The sequence below is a fragment of the Eublepharis macularius genome, chromosome 4 (genome assembly GCF_028583425.1).
Source record: "Eublepharis macularius isolate TG4126 chromosome 4, MPM_Emac_v1.0, whole genome shotgun sequence".
Lineage (NCBI taxonomy): Eukaryota > Metazoa > Chordata > Lepidosauria > Squamata > Eublepharidae > Eublepharis > Eublepharis macularius.
The window spans coordinates 105492753-105509574 of NC_072793.1; the positions used below are offsets into that span (position 1 = coordinate 105492753).

Sequence of the window (16822 nt, forward strand, 5' to 3'; positions counted from 1 at the left end):
GACCAATATTCCCATGTCCTCTGAGGACAAGAATGATGAGCTGGGGTCTAACAAAATTGACTCAAACACAGTTTAGAAATTGTTTCCAAATGTGTTTCACTGTCATCTGCAGCAGTTTTCTGAATGCCATTCTAGAAGTAGCAATACCTGTATAACTTGGTCAGTAGTGATACTTACTAACATGGAGGGGACACTGATATGATGATCCATCTGTCCTAGTATCAGTGGTCACTGATAGGAATCTATGCACATAGTTGGCACAGTATCCACATAGAATGTTGTTGACAGATGCTCTTGATTTAGAGCATTGATCATATATAAAGCATTGTGTGCACAATCCAGGCCCTGTACCCTGTACATAAGTGACAATGTATGGAAGTTCTTGTGTGGACCTGTTGGTGGCTCTTGGATGGAGTTTGCACTGCTACCTGGTGTCATTATTATGGACCTCTTCACTATAATGTAGCGCACTGCATGTGCCCCCCCAGAAGAGAATTGACTGCCCTTTGAGCCTTTGAAGGGTATTGAGAAACTTATGTTGTGCCCTGTGTCTAGAAGTGTCCCAGTATATGGCCCCTAATTATAGAACAGGCTATAATAATGTAATGTTTGTATTGTGCTTTTAATACATAATTTCAGTAACTCTTACACAACCTTGTAAAATAGGACATGTGGGCATGGCTGAGACAGAGATAGCCAGGTGCATCAGAGCTAGGCAACTGAAGGAAGTAATGTTTGAATTACGTTGAACTAGGGGTTGCTGTTGATTCATAATTCATGGTTTTAATTACTTACCAAAGACTTACCAAAGCCTGAACATTCTACGGTGGTCCTAGGAGTGGGGCAGTTGATACTTTTGGGATATAGCTCCCCTCCTCTCTGAAGGCAGGGTCAGTCACCTGATTTTGATCCTGGAGAGGAGGGGCTTGTCCCTGGAATCAACCGTCTTTCTGGCCCTGCCATCCAAGCAGGACGTCTTCATCAATGCTCTGCAAAGCACAGCAATCCCAGTTAAGAAGAAACTGCCAGAGATGAGCCAGGCATGGTGGTGTGTGCCTGTAATCCCAGTACTTAGGGAGACCAAAGGCGCAGGCAATGTGGAACTTGCATGAGAAAGGAAAGGCCCTACTGCCCTATCCAAGCTCCATTTTGCTCGGAGCAACAGCGAGCGTTAGAGCCGGAGGTCTCTAGGTTCTCCTAGGTTCCACGGCCATAACTGCAAAACTCCACCGAGGTTCCCCACCTTTGGGCTTGGAGGAAATCCCCTTAGACGGTCAGAAGGTGCAGTGTTTGAGTCCATGGTAGCCTGTCATGGAGATTGATATTATCGGGAATTCTCTCAGACTTGGATGGAGCAGACTCCAGCAGCAGCAGAGGAGCTGCTTCAATCCTGGCAGCCCCGACTGAACCACGGTAAGACTTATCCAGCGGAAAATGGGGGCCGTGAAAGGAAGGAAGGAGGAGAAAAGAATAGCAGAAGCCTTGGAGCCAACTCGCCCCAAATAAAAGGGAGCCCTCCTTTATTTCTCTTTCCTTTTGGCCGGGACTTATGAGGTGCTCTTTCACTTTCATTTCTCCTTTCGGTGAGAAAATTTCTGTTGGCAGGAATGTCATTAATGGCAGGAGCCAGCTGCTTCTCAGGCCTCAGAGGGCGCAAAGCTGCAGCATAGTGGTGCCAGACTCACAGGCCTCAGCTCCCTCCTGGGCCTCTCAACAGGCCAGTGAAAGAGAAAAGGACCAAGGGCCTGGATGGCAGAATGTCTGCAAAGGCAGGCCTAGCCACCTCCCACGCCTCAGAGAGCACAAGCCTGTGACCTAGACTTGCCCATCTCACAGGTCTCAGCCTACTCCTAGGCCTCTCAATAGACTAGTGAAAGGGAGAGGGTCCAGGGTCTGGATCCGTCAGGCCAGGATGCCTGAAGTGAGTTGCTGTAACATTGTGGTTAAGTGACTGGGCCATGGATCAGCACCCTGCTGGTTCAAGTCCCATAATTGCTTGAGCTCAGCAGCTGACCTTGGATAAACCAGTCTCAAGTACCCAGCAGTTCTGGGGGAATAATGATAATTCTGACTTTATCACAGCCCCTAACCTGGTTAGTCCAGGCAAGCCAGATCTCACCAGATCTCAGTAGCTCAGCAGGCTTAGCCTTGGTTAGCAATTGGATGGCAGATATCCAAAGAAGACCAGTGTTACAGAGGGAACTGACTAGATGGCACTTTCCATCACCAAGGGGGAGGAAGTTAAATGCCCGCTATTTACATAGTCGAAGCCGTAGTTATTATTTAACAAATGCACTGGTGTGGCCCAGGACGAAAATGAGAAGCAATTCAAAGAGGTCCTGAAGGCATACCAACAAATAGTCTAGTGGCTCGACCCTCAGATGGAAAATAGGGGTACCCTAGTGGAGGGTCCATCTCCAGAAAGGTAAAGGGGAGCTCCTCCCCAGATTAAAGAGGAGGTAAGAGCCATTAAGAGCACAGATCTCAGTTAAGACTCCAGTTTGAGGTCCCTGAGCTATCTCCCTCAGCCAAGGAGAAAGGGGAACTGTAAAAGAAGGGAAATTCCCTAGTACATCTCATCACCAATACAAACAAGGTCTTCCTCCGGAGCTATATTCTAGAAGGTTCCCTAAGGTGATGAGGGTCCTGGAGTCTTCCCCCTTAAGGACCAAGGGGAAGGAAGACAATGGGGTCAGAGAGAATCTTCCCTAAAATCAGGAATAACCCCATCAGGGATTCTCTTCCAGTAGCCCTTCATACCTGTAGAAGTCTCAGAGGGAAACTCTGGCAAAACTAACCACTCTATTTCCATTTTTCCAATTATACATTGATTCAAGGGGCTACTAAGAGGATCAAGCTGACATTGGTGGATGATCTGGTAACCAGCCTGCTGTCTAATCCTGTGCTGCCCATTGACAAGAATGGACTATCTAAGGATTCTGGCCTCAACCTATGCACAGAAAATTGGAAGCTTCCGCTACATCCTTCAGAGCACTGGCAACAGCTCTGCTCCTTCCTAGAGCCGCATTCTCTCAGATCTCAGACCTGGCTGCAGTGAGCAGCAAAGTCCTTTAAAGTGCTAAAGGGCAAAACTAAGAAAATAGCCCCGGCAACAGGGCTCATTTCGAGGGGGAATGCACAGGAACACAGTTCCAGCAGTTCCTCAAAGAGGTCACATGTCAGGTGGCCCCGCCCACCTGACTCTCGGCCATTTGGGGCTCGTTTCAGCCAGGATTGGGTCCAAAACAGCCAGGATAGGTGATGTCAGGGGTGTGTGGCATATGCTAATAAGTTATGCTAATGAGTTATGCTAATGAGTTCCTCCAGCTCTTTTTCTATGAAATGAACCCTGCCCAGCAATATGTTATGCTGTGGGCAACAAGAACCATGGTTTTCAGGCAACCAGGCACAACACTTAGCTTAGGAATTGGAACGTGGACCATTCGCCCCAAAGCCAAAGTAACTACAGTTCCCTTCAAAGACATCAATCTGTCTGGAGAAGCTCTGGGTAAAGGAAAGCAGACCAAACATCGAGAGGAGGGTAGTACCTTCTCCCTCAAAAAATCCAGTTGGAATACCAAAGAGCCAAAGAAGGGAACTCAGTGTGTCTACACCAAAGCAGGCACGATGGTGACTGAGGACATTTACAATGCTTGGCAAACCCTTGGCAGCAAACAATAAAAAACAGGTGGGTGCCAGATACTATGATCAGTGGAATACAATTCTTTGCCACCTGGACCTTTTTCCTCCAGATCCAAAAGAATTTGGTCAAATAAAATAGACACCTAGGAACAAGGTCGGAATGGAAAGGCTGAAATTTGTCATGACTGCTATTCAGAAGGGAGACTGCCTTCCATTGATCTCTCAGAGACACTTCCAATATTGGGCCACACCCAAGGAAGAATGGAATAGGGCATCTGGCTGAAGGAGAAATGATCAACAGTGAAAACCCTTTGGAACTTGGAGCCATCAGATGGGGTCTGTTTATATAGACAAAAGATTACCTTGAATCTCTGAAAGAAATACACATAGCAGATCAGGACAACTCCCCGGTGAACTAGCTAAGCTAGAGAGTGATGGACCAAGCAGAATGGATGCTATCCAAAGAGATTCCCCAACTGGTCTACCACAGTTTTTGGCAAGGCACAAGAAGAAGAAACCCTCAAACCATAGAGATAGACGCTATGAGCAGCAAGCTGCCTTCAGACATTCTGTATGCTTTCCTGGTACAGGTGTTTCACAGAGATGTTCAGAAGATCACAAAGTAAAGTGTAGAAGTGATACAAATAGCAACTTTCTGGTCCAGAAAGACATGGTCTCAAATCCTGAAGAATCTTTCAAGCATGGATCCCTGGCACCTCCACTGCAGGAGGGCCCATTGATGCAGGGAACAACACCACTCCCTTGATCAGCTCTGACAAGCCTCACAGCATCGAGGTCGAACGCAAACAACTAATAGGGTTGGACTAAGCAGAAGGCATAATTGGTACTATGCTAGCCTCCAGGAAGAGTTCCACAGAGTCTATAAAAATTCCTGCCAAATTCCCAGAAGAGTGCGTGGATGTAACCTTTTGCAACTAATAAGGGAGTAACTATCCTTCCTTCAAGAAGGGTTGGAGAAAAGTCTTAACACCAACACCCTTAGACAACAGGTAGCGACCATCTCAACAATTAGGGGTTCTAGAAAGGGACATTCCCTTATGTATCACCGTCATGGCAATAGATTCTAAAAGGGGACCTTATTATTGAAGCCTCCAAGGATTTGCTAGTTTTTCCCATGTGAAATCTTAATCGTATTGAGAGCATTATCCAAAAGACGCTTTGAGCCTATGACCTCATGTCCCCTAAAGGAATTGACCTTTAAAGCAATCTTTCAGACAGGAATAAAATCAGCTAGAAAAGTGTCAGAAGTGAACAGCAGACACTAGCACTAGATAGAGATCCAGTTTGGTGTAGTGGTTAAGAGCATGGGACTCTAATCTGGAGAGCCGTGTTTGATTCCCCACTCCTCCATTTGAAGCCACCTGGGTGACCTTGGGCTCATCACAGCTCTCTGGAGCTCTCTCAGACCCACTCACCTCACAGGGTGTTTGTTGTGGGGATAATAATAACATACTTTGTTAACCACTCCGAGTGGGCGTTAAGTTGCCCTGGAGGGAGGTATATAAATTGAATGTTGTTGTTTGTTATCATCATCATCCATGCCCTTTCCTTCAAGATGGTAGAGTAAGTTATAAACGGAACCAGCTTTCTTCCAAAGGTGAACTCCATGTTTTCATAGGACAGGAGAGATAGTACTTCCCTCCTAACCTAATCCAAAGCACAGGAAGGAAAAAAGAATCTCACTACCTTGATATACTTAGAGATGTGAGGTTCTACTTGGCAGGACTAAACAGTTTTCACAAGTCTGGGACACTAGTTGTGTGTTTTCAGGAGGTACTCCTTGGGACAGAGAGTGTCCTTTTCTTGGCTAAGTAGGTAAAGCAGAGGGTACATAATTCTGGCATGTCAAGCCAGAGGCTTGGAGGTGCCCTTAGATGTCAGGGCTCACTAAGCAAAGCAACGGCATAGGTAGCCTATAAATCCTTTAGTTGTTAGACACAATCGATAAGGTGGCCACATGGAAAACAGTGTATTCTCTCATCAAGAAATATAGGATAGATAAGTTGTCCTCCCCAGAGACAACCTTCAGCGGGAGGGTACCACACCATACCCTCTAGGCCTGGAAGCCAGACTACCCACCCTGGGGCACACTGCTCTTGTATGTCCCAAAGGTATGGTCTGCCCCACTACTAGGACCACTGGAGAATACAAATCTTCCAGTCCTAAACTAATCCTATTGCACAATCCTAACCATGTCTACTCAACTAGATAGTCCAGTGGTCTGATTCTATGGAATGCAGTTTCACTTGTTCTTTGATATAAAATCTGAGTCGAATAATGATGACTGACTGTTTTCAGAGTAATAGCAATCTCTTATTAGATAAATGTGCACTTCTCTAAATCAGACTAGTACTTGGAGAGCTTCACACCTATTTTATTTCCTTTCTGTATGAGGGTAGTAGCTTGGTGCTTACCTTTCTGCATCTCTCCCTAAAAGTGCTTCCACGCACAGCTACTATTGGAGCCTGGTAAGGGGGAAAATTATGTCTGGGGTTAAGCCACAAAGATTTGGCTCTTCTCAACCATGCATCATTTTTGTTCAGAAACTCAGATATGCGCACATCCTGCTTTCTATGAGATTGCATCAGATGCGCATTTAAACAGGTGGATCTACTGCTATAACATATAAATCAAGTTGTAGTCTTTGTGTTTACAGCTATTGAGCATCTATTTGCAGAAGGATGCTAGCACTTTAAGGGAGCTAGTCAGAGATTCAGGCTTATTCTCTCATTTTCTGTTGGCTTGAGTTAAAGTTGTTGATTAGATGTTATCTTATGGTTTACCTGCTGTAGTAATTAGGGAGAGAAGAAATAAGGTAAGCTGATAATAACCATGGTAGAGGACAGACTGGGGCACTGAAGAAGAGGTAAGGATGGGAGACTTCTAGATGTCAAGCACTGGGTAGGGAGGATGAAACCAAATTCTACCTAGTCCATTTCTAAAGTTTCTGAACTCAGGCTAACCTTTTGCTTCCATGTGGCTCATGTCTGAGGCCCAAACTCCACATTATACCTTCAAACTTAAACCTGCCCCAGCTAAGCCTGAAGCAGGAGTATGATGCAACCCTTCCCCATTCATCCTCTGCAGCCTCAGTCTCCCACCCCATCACTTCTTTCCCAGCTAGAGATACTTCTGGAGTCAAAGCCCACCTTGGGAAACAGAACATCAAGAGACATTTTAAAGCAAGAGAATTCCATCAGTGAAGTGTCTATGGCTTCAGTAGTAAATTGCAAACTCTTTTTGTTGAAGAGTTACAAATGAAAACATGCAACCTATACATTTTTCTTTATAAATTTACAACAGGGCTAGATACTGTTTTTAAAAAAATGAAAGGGAACTAGTACATCGCTGTAACATTGCTATAGTGTTAAAATCTATAATAAACTCTGCAGTAGCATGGGGGAAATGGCAGCCATGGGGGCTGTGGAAAGGAAAATGGCAATGATGTGGGCAGTGTTACGATCCCACCCCTCAGGCATGCAGCTCCTTTTCTTTAGCTTGCTGCTGGCTAGATTTGGCACTTTAGCTAAGGCACTAAAGTGACTGGGTTTTGCATAGGAAAACTTTAACCAGTCTGGACTACTGTAATGCAAATTGGATCAGCGCCACTGAGAAATCCTAGTAAGGGAAGTATTTTCCCTGCATAGTACTGGAAGAGAAGGTCATTAGTTCACGTCATGTCTGTGTGTGTGTGTGTGTGTGTGTGTGTGTGAGAGAGAGAGAGAGAGAGAGTAATAAAAGCAGGAAGCTTGAATAGTTAGCAAAAGAAGAAAGGCAAAGATATAGCAGGATTTGCTAAAAGAAAACAAACAGAAAAACAGCGCTAGCTAAAGTTAACTTACACTCTGCAGAATATTCCTTCTTTTCATAAGTTGAGGGGCAGGTCCTCCCCTGCTCTCCCAAATTTCCAGGACTGGACAAACCAAAAGAGAAGACAAGTAAAGAGTCATGGGGCTGAGTACCCCTATTTGGGGAGATAGCTGCATGGAGTATCTTCCTTTCTTTGGACCTATGACAACTGAGGAGCTTATTTCCCACCAGAAATCAGTCACCAATAATATTCCCAGTTATGGATCAAAGGCTTGCTGGCCATGCCCTCCAATTTGGGGATGCTCCACTGTTAGTGTTGAGATTTCCCAAGTAATCCACCACACTAAAACTGTTATCTTGCAGGCAGTAGGAGATCTGATTTTCCCTGCCAGGAAATGTACCAGTATTAATACCAGAGTAGGCCCCCCCCCATCTCAAATAGAACCTGCAAAAATGCATACCTTTCCATTCATATGTTGCCCAAAGGTGCATTGACTGCAGTATTTCCCAAAAGACTGAATCAAATTAGGCTTGGGAAATACCTCAGCAAAGGAAGAAAAAACATGGAGACAAGATTAATAAAGGACAATTTTATGCAGATGCTCTCAAGAACAGCTTTATTGTAAGGAAGCCAAGGCAGACAAAAACATCCATATGGAAACTGCCAGTCTCTCAAATTGAGGCTTTCCCCAACCCTGCTAATTCCTTGTGTCAATGTTGGCAACATAAGTATGCTGCCACTGCCCTTCCTTGAAGGTGTGCCTTCTAGATAATGAGGTTGATGTATTGGCCTCAGAAGTCAAGCTCATGTTGAGAACAGTATGGGAATAGATGTAGCTTGCATCACAGTATTGTATAGCAATATCAGCTGTCCTTATCCTTAATAAGGAAATTCTCACCTTCAGTGTTTATTTGCCCATCAGGACTAAGAATCTCTTTTTTTTAAAAACGTAATAGGAGAGGGTGACTAGTAATGCTGTAGTAGTTGGCAATTCATATAGGTCTTGTGTCTAATTTTCCTTACTTAATGCTTGTTTACATGAAAACAAAAGAACAGTTGATGAGTTCAGTATGTTTGTGGGTGTGCTTTTTCCAACTTTGTTATGAGCTTCAGGGATTAGTGAGCCAGTATGGATGCTGCCAGACAGCTCACTGCAGTTTCAAGGAGCAGGCTACCTTACCTTTTATGAGTAACTTTTGGTTTGAGTTCAAACGACCAAAGTGCTCTGAATTGCTTCACAGTGCAATAGAAACATTATTACTATAGCTGAACTCTAATATTTAGTTTGCTTCCAGTGTACATACTAAATTGCAAAATGTCCGTGTCTGAACTCTGAATCCCTGTTCAATACAACATAGACTTTTCCCCGTCAGATTTCAAGAGGGTTATTTTGAGTGCTCATAGAAATGTTTTGAACCTGAAATACCAACAAAAAGGACTGACATCCAGCTTCCCTGTATTTATTTTTATTTTATGTATTATTGTAAATCTAACCAACAGTGTAGTGGGGAGGGGGATGAAAAGACATCTTGAACATGAAGTGTAGCTGAATACATTTCTAGTAGTTGTATGAGACCTTGGTGGTGCCCTGTACAGTTCTTTGCCCTATGGAACAATTCCAAAAATCAAAGTTGTGGAAAATACTTCAAGAAAAAAATCAGAGTAAACAAAGCTATGCACATTTGTATAATTTGTGCATGTCATATATTCCCAGTCTTTTTCTTGCAGAATTTGAACTTTGGAGTAGTTTCACTTCTCCTCATTTATCAATCATTTATATTCCACTCTTCCAGTCCCACAAGACAGAAACTATTTTGCTCCATGGTTTTCCTGAAAGGGCTTTATGACTCCCTCCCCCCCTTTGGGTCTTAAGCAACTTCAATGGCACTAGAAGCATTTTCAAGTTCCAAAATAAGTAAATATTTTATTTAAAATAGAGATGAAAGGTCAGGTGAAATCAGGAGTTGAAACTTTCTGAAGTAACTCAATATAGATAATTCTAACGTAAAATCAGTACACGGTCAGACTTTAGTCCTTATGTTTCAGACTAATGAGAGTTTCTTAAGCTCTTCATAGTTATAAGTCTTTATGTTGGGATACTTTTGTCCAAATGTTTCCCCAGTCACTAGTACGCTTTCTTTGATTACTCTCTTACTCTTTTTTTTTTTAAGAAGGCTGGTACTCTTTTTCCAGTACCCAAGCCGCCGTTCTTCAAACACCAGTTTGAAACACCAGTCTTCGGTTTTTAACTGATCCTTAAAGCCTCCAAAGGCAGTTTCTAATCACACCAGTCCAGAGATCTCTTTGGTCTTCAGAGCTAAGTCCCTGTTTGACTGGTTAGGGAAATTCTCTTTTCACTAGAAGATCTATCCCCTTTCTTTGGCCCAAATGGGAGTCTGCGCCTACTTCCCAAACTTCCTTGCCAACTTTCCCCAGTTCTTCTGTCTGTGTTAAACTGCTCTCAGTCAGGGTTGGCTCTCCAAAGTGTTAATACTCAACTCATCTAAGCTAGGGCTGAAATCAGACTCCCCTCTCCCCAGCATCCAGTTCAGAATCCTTCTCTGTTCAGCTCATGCTACCCGATCAGATTCCTTGGAGTAGCTTGTCACTCAAGGCTATTTCTGTGAAGAATTAACCCTTCAGTCTTTCAGCTGTTTGTACAGCATTTTTAAGCCTTTAAAAAGTACAGTCTGTCACAGGCTTAGTTTCACTTTATGCGCTTTTCTAGAACATCAGGCTTTGCCATACCCCATTCTAACTGCTAATGGGTCTTGACCCAGCCTCTTTTACATCCCTGTTCCTTTACTGTGGGTTATATCTATAGGCAAGAACCATGGTACTTTGGCACTAAATAAATATTAGATACTAGTGATCCTATGTCCGGATCCTGTGAGGGCCCTATGTACAAAGATAGGCACCTTGCAGTCAAATCTTAAAGATAGGGCAGACGTGTACAAGTGTGGATCAGCACATGCTGCCAGATGATGGTAGCCTTAAGAAGCCAGGTGACTTCTGCAAATGAGAAGTTGACTGTTTTAACGAAAGAAGTACAACTATATGCATAAAAATGTAATCTCACACCTCAATATGGCAGATCAGGTTTCACTTCTCCTTCCTTCTTTTTGATACAGATATGTGTTTGTGTCTGTTTCCTTGCTGCTGTGTGCACGTTTTCTGCACAGTGCTAATTATTTTTATACACAAGCATTTCTTGGTCTCCGAAAGTATCATTTTTATGCACATGATCTTAATCATTTTCTTAAAATCATACTAATAGTGCAGTGGCCATAATCTGTGGATACTTAAATCTGGAGACTGGAGCCATGAACAGACAAGACAGATCTTCCTACACACCTGAAAAATGCTCCAGGGTTGCAGAAAAAAATCTGTTCATAAAAGGGGGGTGGGTTTAAAAACCTCAACATGATTAAAGGTGCTCCTGTGGTTTTAACCAGATGCCCTCAGTGGCTGTTGCTAGGCAACCAAGTAACAGGTCAGGATTCCATGTTTGGTTTCTGTCTATAAAAAGGAGGACTTGATACCACATCAGTTACATGATTCACCCAGGCCTAGCTGCTTGCTACTGTTCAACAGAAGCCTCTCCCCCACCCACCCCCAGCCAATGTAGTATAGTGGTTAGGAGTTTTAGAGTAGGCTCTAGGAAACCCAAGTTCAAATCACCACTCTGCTGTGGAAGCTCCCTTGGTGACTTTGATCCAGTCACACACTCTCAGCCTAACTTACCTCTCAGGGTTGTTGTGAGGATAAAATGGAGACAAGGAGAATGATGTAAGTTGCTTTGGGTGTCCACTGCGGACAAAGGCAGTATATAAATGAAATAAATTATTAAATATAGATGAAGATGGGGGGCAGAATATAGATGAAGATGGGTTTGAAGGAGAGAAAGACATAAGGAAAGGTGAGCATATGGGGCTGCCAGGAGGAGCGAAAGTGGAAATATAGTGGGGAAAGGGATACAGGGAAAAGTGAAGTACCCTACACAAGTCCTGGCAGGTTTTGTACCATGCAACTGGGCCACAGGGGAGAGGCTGTCTGGGGTGGAAGGGGGAAAGGTGAAAACGGGGACATACAGAGACAAGTGAGAAGGAGAAAGGGAAGAGGTTTGAGGGGCAAAGAAAAGAAAGAGGGCATTGTGGGGAAGGGGGAAAAGAGATCCCCCCATTAGTCCTTGCATGTCCCCACTTGTATAGTTTAAAAAACAACCTAATAAGTTGCTGTTGTTGTTATTATTATTCATGCTTTTTCATTTTGTAACATAAATGAGATCAGATATCTGATTAACAAGGAATAATAATGTATTCTTTGCTAATTATTGTTTTAATTGAAGATTCTTCCTAATTTTCTATTCTATTTAACCTTAAAACAAGGTATCTTCCAGTTGCATAAGCTATATATCTTTTAAATATTTGTAATATTAAAAGCTCACTTCTCTAATGTCTTTTTGTACTTCAGCTTTGGGACCTTTGTAGCAATTGCAGTTACCCTCTTCGTGCTGTTTGTTGTGACCATTATTCTCTGTTTCACCTGCTCATGTTGCTGCTTGTATAAAGTATGCCGAAGGGAACGACGGCGTGAGTATTTTCTATCATTTCCCTTTGCTTTGCCTAGTAAAAAGAACAGAGTCATTGTCAAACAAGAAAAGAAAATCTTCATGCCAAAGAAATATCTTAGTAATGTGTAATTCTGGGAACAAGATGCAGAAGGCAAGTTGTACAAGGCTTCGCAGTCCTGGTCTACACATGCTACAGAATGATGTGGCCGAATAGGCTGTACCCTTTCAGACTGCAAGTGTGAAGAGTCATATTTTGAATGCTGTCTCATATAATACCTTTCTGAAAATAAATATTTAGCCCTTCAGAAAAGAGTTTCTGTCCTAATCTGTCCTAATTTTTACACAGGGAATTATTAATGCAAGAACTCTGAAAAATGTATTTCCTCATCAAAGTGGTATAGTTCATTCTACCGCCTGGGCCCTAACATTAGGCCTCAGTGTAACCTTGTAGTATGCCCACCTTCACCATGATCCCCTCCTGTGCACAGAGTCTCCTGAGTCATAAAAGAAAATTTTCTGTTCAGTTTTTCAAATTATATAAGAAACTATATAGGAATGGATATGGAGCCCAGCCCTGGCCCCAATAAAAGGTACCCATTTCTCTCTCACCCATGCTTGGGCCTTGTTTACCACCTCAGCACTCTGTCAGCTAGGGTTCCCAGGTGCCCACCGGCGGCAGGCAAACTCCTGGGGATTTGCCCCCTCATCCGCCAATTGCCCAGCGATCGGCAGGAGGTGGCAAGCTCCCAGAGGTTTCTCGCCACTGGCAGGCACCTCAGAAACATGCACCCCCAACAGGTGTGATGATGTCACTTCCAAAAGTGACATCATCATACCAGCCACAGGAGCATTCCTGCGCTTCATTTTGGGCCGATTTGGGCCCCAAACAGGCCGAATCGGCACCATGCGGAACATGGGAGCGTTTGTGTGGCCAGTGCCATGACATCACGGCATCAGTCCCAGGGCACGTGCATGAAGAAGGACCTCATGCCTGACACAAGTTAAGTGCCAGGGACTCAACCCTCCCAGCAGCAGGGTAGCAGCAATTGGCGGATGAGGGGGCAAATCCCCAGGAGTTTGCCTGCCACCAGCGGGCACCTGGGAACCCTAGGTGACAGAGTGCTGAGGTAGTAAACCTTTTACCCTGCGGGAGGGTAGAGGGACCTAGCAACCCTATTGTCACCTCTTCCTGGCAATTGCTTTAAAGTTCCTTTTAATTTCTAGCACTTAAAAGTTTAATCCTATGAATAATTACCTCAGACTAAGGCCAGATTTATTCATTCTACTGCAAGAATAGACTAAGCCTTAGACAGAAGTAACTCTGCATAGGAATTTACTGTTAATTCCTGGAAGATGCCAAAGTTTCAAGAACACTTAAGAATTGCTAGATAATGGAGCAAATGAAGACAGAAAAATTGTGTTATGTCCTTAGTAATCTGTTGTTTTAAAAGATAGGTAAATATTTACTCAGTAGTTTGTGTATAATGGATCCTAGCTTTAGAAAAGAGACATTGATGTGTAATTTTAAGGTGGTTTCCAACTCTTAATGTTGTTGGGAAAGAAAAGGAATTTGTTTACGTTTGGAGACAAGGTAAGATTATCAAAGTAAAAGAAAATGAAAGTGTAACTTGGAAGAAAGTAGTTTAATACCTCAGTCACATGAAAGAGAAGCATTAGCCTTATTTTGTCAAAATATTTTAGACTAATTATATTTATGAATGAGTCCTTGGAATTAACTGAGTCCTTGGAATTAACTAATCTGTAACAGTATTGTGAGAATTATAGTTTACTGGTTTACAGGAGCCTTCCTATAATAAGAACAAATTAATCTCACAGCAGTATTAATTTAAAAACATTGAGTAACTTAATATTTTGAACACATATCTCTGTTCAGCAATAATTCTGAAGCTATGAGACTGGGAGGTAATAAGAGGAGGAACAGGCAGGATCAGATGCAAGTGGAGGCTCAGTGGTGAATTTAGTTTGCCTCCACATTATAGCCTGTTACTTAGGAATGCTATGCTATATATGTATATAAACTAAACATGAGAAGCCCTGATGTGGATAGCCTGGGTGAGCCTGATCTCGTCAGATCTCAGAAGCTAAGCAGGGTTGGCCTTAGTTAGTGATTGGATCGGAGGCCTCCAACAAAGACCAGGGTTGCAGAGGCAGGCAATGGCAAAACCACCTCTGTTAGTCTTTTGCCATGAAAACCCCACCAGGGGTCACCGTAAGTCAATTGTGACTTGAGGGCACTCTCTACCACCAAACATGAGAAATGTCTTCTAAACTTGTTCACTGAAAATCTTGAATTTTATGTTAGAAAGGGAGGGGAAGTAGCATGCAGTTATTTTGCAGATCAGCCCCAAAAGTACACTAAGCTGAGAAGTGGGTCTCACTTCAAAGAGTTTGAGAACTTCTGCTGTACAGGAAAGAGAGAGGGACACCTGTGTATGGGTATATGTGGGAAAAATTATAAAACTTTTTTTTGCTGCTGCTGCTGCTCATTAAAAAAAAGTTTATACAATTGTAATTGATTCATTTTTCTCCTAAAGACAAAAATAAATGATAGTACTTCTCAAAGCCTAAGAAGTGTTACTCCAGTCTAAGCCTGTTGAAATTAATGGGTTTAGACAGGAGCAACCCTTTTTAGGATTAAACTGTTAATCTCAGTCTTCTCTACTAAAATTGAAATTGGGTGGATAATAAAGCGATTTAAAAAAAATCTTTAAATCTGAGTTCTTAATTGATTTTAATTATTGCTTAAAATATTGCAGGGTTTTAATTATTAAAGCTTTAAAAATAACTAGTTAATAGTAAAAATCAATACATGCTTGCTAAACCTTTCAATTTCTAAAAGATGGATTTTTGAAATAAAAATTGACATAAAGAACCATTGGGAAAAGAAACTGCTGCGGCCTAGCATCACAAATATGATACAACAGGCCCTAGCTGATGTGGTGCTATGGACTTATTATTGGCAAATTGTCCCAGTAGCTCCAGGAGATGTAATCCTGTTTGTGACTAAGGATTATCCATTGTACTCATCTGGGTGGTCTTGTGTATTCTTATGCTCTTCAACTATTTGAACTCAACTCTGCAGCTTCTTTAGTTCTCCAATTATGAATATCTACTTGCTATGAACAGTCAAAGATCTATTGTTCTTATCTACTGAAAAGAAATGGTAACCATTAGCCCTTGCTTCTGATATACATAAAAATAAATTAACCAACTAATATACAGAATTGTTTAGAATATGATGTATCAATAGGAAACTGGATTTAAATCAATGATTTAAATTTACCCTTTTGTCTGGGTAAAATGGCAGTGGAACAGGATTTTAGTCTCTCATGTATCAAACTAATAATGCTTTTCTGTAAATCATCCTTAAATTTATGTACTATAAAATTGACTACTTCCAAGACATCTGCTGCACAGAAGACACAAAGCTGTAATTATCTCTCTTGGGTGGCACTGTGACAGTTTCTTGTAATATTTTCACTAGAGTGGATTGGTTTAAATCACCTCTGATGTCAGTGTAAAACATTTGTGATAGGAAGTTCTAAGTTTCTGGGAGAGCCAGAAGCCAGATTGAAAAATAAGGATCAACTTGGAAGAATATGTGGCAAGGGCTTGGTGTGCAAGGGGAAGACAGTTACTCTATGTTCATTAATTTCAATGGGTCGCTACCAGAGAAGCTTTGCCTAGGATTGAACAATAAGCCTCTTTGCTTCACCTTTATTCTGCTTCCCCACCATTCCCTACTAAGGATAACACAAAAATAATATTTTTGCTGCTTAGTTGCTAAAAAGTCAAATAAGAACATCTCTTGTGAAAAAAGGGAGCAGAGGTTTGTTTAGAAAGTTCTTCCTTCATGAATTGCTGGCCTTCTTGGCTCTCCTCTGTATTTTTGCAGCTGTTGTAACAACTACTACAGCCACTACAGTGGTGCAAGTGCCATACCCCCAGCAGCCTGGAATAGCACCAGGTTACCATGGAGGTTACCGTGCAGAATATAGTCCTGTACCAGTGCAGCCACAGCCCGGAGTGCCAGCAGCACCCTACCCGACACAGTATCCTCCACCTTACCCCATGCAGCCTGCAGGACCTCCAGCCTACCACGAAACAATGGCAGGTAAGGGAGCAAATCTGTTTGATGAAAGTTTGATGAAAGCATCTGAAACCATTGATTTTCCTTCCTTGTATTGCCAGGTGACAGAAGGAAAGCACATTGTTAATTGTGGTGGCTTCCTTATGCAAACACTCCTGCCACGTTCAGTGGACTTCCTCTAACACATAAGTTCAGTGCAAATTTTTTTAGAAAGATCATTCATGCTTGGTCTTTTAATTTAAAAAGTAAGTGTAACCAATCCATGCTAATTATCTGTGTGTGTACCCATACACATATTCTTTCTCTACAAGATGATCTAACGTTGCTTCCAGTCTTCAGTCCTTTTGCACTCAAGAGGAATTAAAGGCCTATAACAGTATTAGAGTGGGACTGTTAGGTTCAATTAGCAAAACATAACTCAGTTGGGAGAGTTAAGTCCCCTCCCCTTTATCATCCAGCCCCAGTATGAATAGGCCATTGCACAGTTGCAGTTGGGCTTCAAGGAATCTGAGATCTGTCATGGATCTCTCAGTGTCTCAGCAGTTTTTGAGTATGAAAGGACAAGTCATGAAAGAAAACTTTAGGAAATTGTAAGGGGGCAAAAGCAAACCTGTAAAGAAACACTTTATATATAAAATATAATGTTTATCTTGTTTTGCAACAG

General features: G+C 42.4%; 1 protein-coding gene across 1 annotated transcript in view; it reads left to right on the plus strand.

Annotated features, from left to right (window-relative positions):
- SHISA5 (shisa family member 5) overlaps positions 1 to 16822 on the plus strand; it is a 43915-nt gene that overhangs the window by 23843 nt on the left and 3250 nt on the right. Inside the window, exons 4-5 of the mRNA XM_054978316.1 lie at positions 11948 to 12066; positions 15964 to 16182. Coding sequence (XP_054834291.1) covers positions 11948 to 12066; positions 15964 to 16182 — 338 coding nt within the window. The remainder of the gene's footprint in view (positions 1 to 11947; positions 12067 to 15963; positions 16183 to 16822) is intronic.